Source organism: Chionomys nivalis, chromosome 25, assembly GCF_950005125.1.
Source record: "Chionomys nivalis chromosome 25, mChiNiv1.1, whole genome shotgun sequence".
In the NCBI taxonomy this organism is placed as follows: Eukaryota; Metazoa; Chordata; class Mammalia; order Rodentia; family Cricetidae; genus Chionomys; species Chionomys nivalis.
Genome location: NC_080110.1, coordinates 25,263,593 through 25,269,750, shown reverse-complemented (window position 1 = coordinate 25,269,750; position 6,158 = coordinate 25,263,593). Strand labels below are relative to the sequence as shown.

At 41.1% G+C, this 6,158-nt stretch overlaps 1 protein-coding gene across 2 annotated transcripts in view; it reads left to right on the top strand.

Moving 5' to 3' along the window:
- The first annotated feature begins 329 nt into the window (after positions 1 to 329).
- The window catches only part of Tph2 (tryptophan hydroxylase 2), a 97,147-nt gene continuing 91,318 nt past the window's right edge, over positions 330 to 6,158 (top strand). Inside the window, exons 1-3 of one of the 2 annotated variants that reach the window (XM_057757983.1) lie at positions 330 to 434; positions 3,122 to 3,271; positions 5,865 to 6,048. In XM_057757983.1, the coding sequence (XP_057613966.1) occupies positions 330 to 434; positions 3,122 to 3,271; positions 5,865 to 6,048 (439 nt within the window). Of the gene's footprint in view, positions 443 to 3,111; positions 3,272 to 5,864; positions 6,049 to 6,158 lie in introns of both variants that reach the window. The other variant, XM_057757982.1, reaches the window with a different exon arrangement.

Here is a 6,158-nt window from a genome sequence, read left to right as displayed (position 1 = left end):
TTCTCCATCATCTCCTCCCAAAGAGCTACGCGACCTAGGAAACAAGCAAATCTCATCATGAGCTCAGATAACCGCAGGCTTCAGATCTGTAATCTGACTGTGGCCATCAGCAACCAGAAATGAGTTTTTTCTAATCAGCTTTCCATCAGTGCCCAGTCACTCATATAAAAGAACACAGGGAGGGAGGCAAGCACAGTGCTCTTCAGCACCAGGGTTTCTGGACAGCGCCCCGAGCAGGCTGCGGTCACTGGCCTCTTCCTTCTTCGTCTCTGCCAGGGTTGCCCCTCTGGTCCCCCCTGCTGCTGAGAAAGAAAATTACATCGGGATCCATGCAGCCCGCAATGATGATGTTTTCCAGTAAATACTGGGCCAGGAGAGGGTTGTCCCTGGATTCAGCAGTGCCTGAAGAGCATCAGCTAGTTGGCAGCTTAACAGTGAGTACTTGGCACTCTCCGGTGTTCTCTAGGGCAACAATTGTTTTAACCGCACCATATGGACACCTGCTGTAGAGTAAGCATGCACTTCAACTCCCTCCTCCTCTGTAGTCTTGTCTCACTACCTCCCTTCTGTCTACCTGAGCTCTTCACAAAGTAAAATAAAGCAGGGGGCTAATTGTGAGGAGATACACTTTTCTCAAACAGTCAGGTTCTTTATGGTGAAGAGTGGAAGGTCATGCGAATCAATCTCCTAAATTCACTCCTCCCTCAAAGGATAGAACATTGAAAGGCCGATAGGAAGATTTGGGAGAAAGAATTAAATATATTTTTATGCTTTCTACAAGACAGTACGTCTCCTATATCCCTCCCCACCCCCAACTTGTCTTTGAACACAGAATGTGTATTCTTGAAGTGCAGGTTTTGGAATAAAAGAGGAGCCATTGTCATCCAGAGGTTTTCCTGCATGCTACATTATTCTCCCTTGTATAAGTTAATGGATGAAATAATGAAATACTCCTTGTGTCAATATTTGCAAGATACTTTTGTATTTAAAATATTGACATTAAAGAATGGTATTTGTAAAGCTACAGTTCTTACAAAGGTTTAGATCCTAATTTGAGCAATAGTTATAAAATTTAATAAAAATAGTACTTTTGTTTTACTAACAAAATATATCCAGGCTTTTGTCATTAAAATTTTTAGGGGCTTTTTTTAGGGGCTGCTTCACTGTTGTCTTTCCTGTTTGTCAACAGATTCCAAATTCAGCTTGTCAGAGAAAAAAAAATCACATTTAATGCCTTAGTTCCATATATGTGCCTTCTACTTATTACCTCACAAATGTTGAAAAATAGCCCCAGTAACTTTCTTAGCACTATTTAAATCAATTTGTGAAAATGAGGCCAAAATGTAAAATAGAATTTTCTAACGCTCAAGTATCATGAATAATTGGATAAGAAGTTACATTGAGGAATTCTGGAGTCAGAACAGAATGCTAGGAGGAAAACACAGAAAAAACCTCAGTTATGGGTAATGTATGACCCTTTCACATGAAAATTCTCCTTAGACATAGGAGATCTGGGGATGATGTGGAGAGGCTGAAGCAGATGTTGGGACTATGAAGACATTTGAGCTTTTAATGACTAAACCCACTGTCAAATGCCAGTGCCGGCATAAACTTCTCTCCCTCAAGCCATAAATAATAAAATATCCTTTCCTGTTACATATAAATTCAGCGAGTGAGACAATCTTAATGCATGAAAATAAAACCAGTAGAGAAACTGAAGGAAGACAGCGGCAAATCACTTTTCACTGGGGTCCTTATAAATGTGTGGGTCTCAGTTCTGAGAGGGTGTCGTGGACCGGTGTGATTATGTTATCTTACCATTAGCTAGAGAGACAGTTCTCTGTTTGCCCAACTCTGCATTCATATGCAATGAGTACAGAAAAGACCACCATAATTTTATATTGTTTGTCAAATAAAAAGTTCCCAGCTTTGTTTCTCAAATTCTGCGATGTGCCTTGAATTGCTCGAATCTGTTATTTTTATCTTTAGCCAGAAGAACTTAGTTATTGCTGAGATTCTCTTGGTTGTTCCTAATGATTAGCTAGATGGTTCTTTCTCTCTCTTCTGCTTTTCCGACTGCCTGTTTTATTTTTGATGGAAATGTACCAGTCACTGTCCAGAATCAGTTTCCCACAGCGGGATTGGTTGGACACACTGTTCGGTCATGGACTTCCTCAGTAAGCAGGCAGCTTTAGACTGATGGTTTGGAATGGCAATGTGGGTCTCGATGGAGAAATTATCCTTTTCCACCCATGTCCTGACTTGTTTCAGAATGCAATAAATACTTCTGTTTTAAGAGACTTCATTGAAGCTACCTTTGCTCTTGCCAAAACTATGTTTGGTCTTATGTTTGGTATTTTTACTAATTAATAAAGTTTATAGATGAACCAACTAAGATAAGTGATCAGATTTTATGCCGCAAAATTGCCTGGAAAGAAAAGCAGAAATTCCTTTTTGAAAGGAGGAGGAGTGGATGGGGGGATAGATTGGGGTGAGGGGGAGGGAACGGGGAAAGAGGAGGGTGGGAAGTGTGGTTGGTGTATAAAATAGATGAAAGAATTTAATAGAAAAGAGAAAAAAGAAAGGCAGTAATTATTTACATATATTACTTTATACTATTGCAGTGGTTCTCAACCTGTGGGTTGTGACTCCCTCTGAGGTTTGGGGTCGAACATCCCTTTCACAGGGATCATTTAAGATCATCAGAAATATAAGATATTTACATCACAATTCATAACAGTAGCAAGATTACAGTTATGAAGTGGCAATGAAAGTAAGTTATGGTTGGGGGTCACCACAACATGAAGAATTGTATTAAAGGGTCATAGGATTAGAAAGGTTGAGAACCACTGTTTTTACTGATAATTAGGTTTTCATCACCATCAAACTAAAGGAAACTTGGCCTTAATTTAAATTAATTCTCTAGACACTACCTTGAAACAGAGCAAAGAGTACCTCAGCATAGAGTAGACTAGAATTTCAGACAGCTGAGCGCCATCAGGACTCCACTGTGAACTAGTGTGATGGATAGGGCGTCCGGCATTCAAGTGGGATCTCTAGACAAATTAAACTATGGAGACCTCTGGAATCTGGCTGATATTTGTGCTTCTATTTCTTGAAGCTAAATAAAGCTATTGCTGCCAAGAATGAGGACAAGAGGGGAAGCAAAGGGAGCGGCAGAAATGACACCGCGGAGAGCGGCAAGACGGCAGTTGTGTTCTCCTTGAAGAATGAGGTCGGAGGGCTGGTGAAGGCGCTGAGACTCTTCCAGGTAAATGCAAGATGCCCGTTTGCAACTTTACAGTGGCCGTGTGCCTGGCTGCAGACCTGTCGCCTGATCTAAAGCCATTCCTGAATCCATTTCTGGTTAACATTAGAAAAAACTTGGACGGAACCGATTGTCATGAGGATTTTACAAGGGAAGCTGGCTCTGCCTAACAGTGAAATAAGCAGGTTCATGGGAACTGTAGTTTATTAACTCAGAGTTAGCCTACTGGGAATCCTGTACACTGTTGCCAGGTAAGAAAGTCTGTAATTCAAAAATGGGAGCTTTGCAGTTGAAAATGCAAACACACACACACAGACACACACACACACACACACACACACACACACACACGGTGCTTCCAAATATCAAGATTCTATATCCTGCTTTGGTTTACTAAATTTGAACTGTGCTTATGTAATGAGAGCATATTTATTGAATAAAGTGAGATACATGAATACAGACACTACCTTAATAATGGGTGCTATAAAGCTGTATTTCTATCTATCTATCTATCTATCTATCTATCTATCTATCTATCTATCTATCTATATCTATCTTTCTATCTATCTATCTATCTATCTATCTATATCTATCTTTCTATCTATCTATCTATCTACATATATGTATACACACATATATTTTGAAGGAGTGACTTCTAGAAAGGCATGGCACAGTATCCGGCATAAATCCCTGTCTTGTGTCCTAAATAAAGAACTTGGGTGAAGGGGAATGCCCTGCATACCTGCTGTTTCTGCCACCTTAAGTAGAAACCCTCACAGATGTGTCTTGTTGGATGCCAATGGCTGGTTGCCAGGGATGTAAGTTGAAGAGTTCGGCTCTTCCTGTGCCTTAGGCTGTGGAATAGTAGACACATAGTTTGGGGATTTGGACCTGTGCTTGCTTTGTTGGTCAATCATCACCTGCTCCTCAGTTCAATTTCCTCATTTGTAAAATGGCAATAATGATAATTCCTACCTAACTGGGTTGTTGGGATGAAAGAATATGAGGGTGTTTTGTTAAGTGCAGACAGGAGGCATTGTTTGTGATGTCCCTAGATGACCATAGATGGGGATTAACCTGATTCAGAAAATGTTTCCTCGTTCCCTTCTGGCCTTGAGGAAAAGATGAGGGACCATAAACAGTGTTAATGGAAACCTGGAATAGTATTTTAGACATAATTATGCCATGTAGGGCTGTGTCCACACAATGCCCAAAGGCAAGCCTATTCAATTAGACAGCTGGGTGCGGTGGAAAAAAAAAATCCCTGTAGAAGGGGTTTGCACTTTGAATTTGCACACTGCCATCAGCTAGTCACTGGGCCTTAGATAAAGCCCTTAACCCCCTGGGACCTCAGTGCCCTGGTCTACAAATATCCACTCTAACCGAACCAAACATTAAAAGCCCAAAGTGGCAAAAGAATGTGGAGCCTTTTGGGCCTTGAACTTAATATTAACCCCACTTTGATTATATTAGCTAATTTATAAAATATAGCATTATTGCAAAGCTTAATAAAAAAAAGAGAACGAGAACATCTAGGCATGTCTCTGAAGCTGTGCTGAAATCAAGTGTGGCAGGGAGGTGTGTGCTGATGGGGCAGGGCATGGCCAGGAGACCTGAGCCGACAATCGACAAAGGAGAAAGGCATGCTAATGGGAAACTTGGACCACATTTTTAAGCATTAAAGTTACGATTTTTCGTGGAAAAGTTGGTTGTAAGAAGACTCACAAGATGACAGTTGCAGAATATAGCCCAGTGAAGCTACCCGGCGGATGCCAGAGAGTCACTATGTGCTCCTATTTAGGGGTATTATTACTGTGTTCTGTCTCTTCCCTGTACTTGGCCTGTTTTCCTTTTGCCTGGGACAGCCTATCTTCCATGCTTTTCCTTTTGTTTTCCTAAAGTTTGGGCTACGCTTTGATCAACATTTTCCAAATCATAGGTTATTTTACACACCCTGGCATTTTTATTAGTCACAATTTTTTCTAAAAAAAGAGTTGTTTTATTTTTTATTTTTAAGTTATATGTAAAAAGCATCTTGCTATGTGGCCTAGAGGAATTTGCAATTCCCTTGCCTCTGCCATCTGAGTGTTGGGATTTTAGGCACGCGTCATCATGCCTGACTCTACGCGATTGCTTTATTCTTAAACTTTATTTTAAAAGGAAGCCTTTTGTTATTGTAAGATTGAGATGTGGAGCTTTGTGTTTTTCAAGAGTATGAAAACACAAAGTTTAGGATACTACATTATGGTAATGTAATAGGCAGGCTAATGTCCTTGCCAATCCTCACTCAGTAGCTGTGGGATGTGGACCCCTCTGAGAAATGATGCTTACGATCAGGATATATTTTATAGTGCCTTTCTTTTATGTTTTCAATGCCTTCCTCTTTTTACGATAAGCAGGACAACCAACATGGAGGCGTGGCGACTAGTCTTCCTTATGAATCAAAGTAGTAGCTGGGAAAATTCTCACCAAAGTGTAGCCAGTCCTCCCCTGTAGGTACTTGACACTTCACTCCTTGATAGCCACACATGACTACACACACACTCATTCACCGTGACCGGAGTGTGATTCAGATATATCTCGCATGTTTCCACAGGAAAAACATGTCAACATGGTTCACATTGAATCCAGGAGATCCCGGCGAAGAAGCTCTGAAGTTGAAATCTTCGTGGACTGCGAATGTGGCAAAACCGAGTTCAACGAGCTCATCCAGCTACTGAAATTTCAGACCACCATTGTGACCCTGGATCCGCCTGAGAGCATTTGGACCGAGGAAGAAGGCAAGGGGGATTTTCGCTTTTCTTGCTTGTTGTGTGCTTTTGCAGTCTGAGGCATGTCGCAGAGGGAAAGACACGGCCCGCGAGCTAATACTGTCGAACCTGCGCTGTTC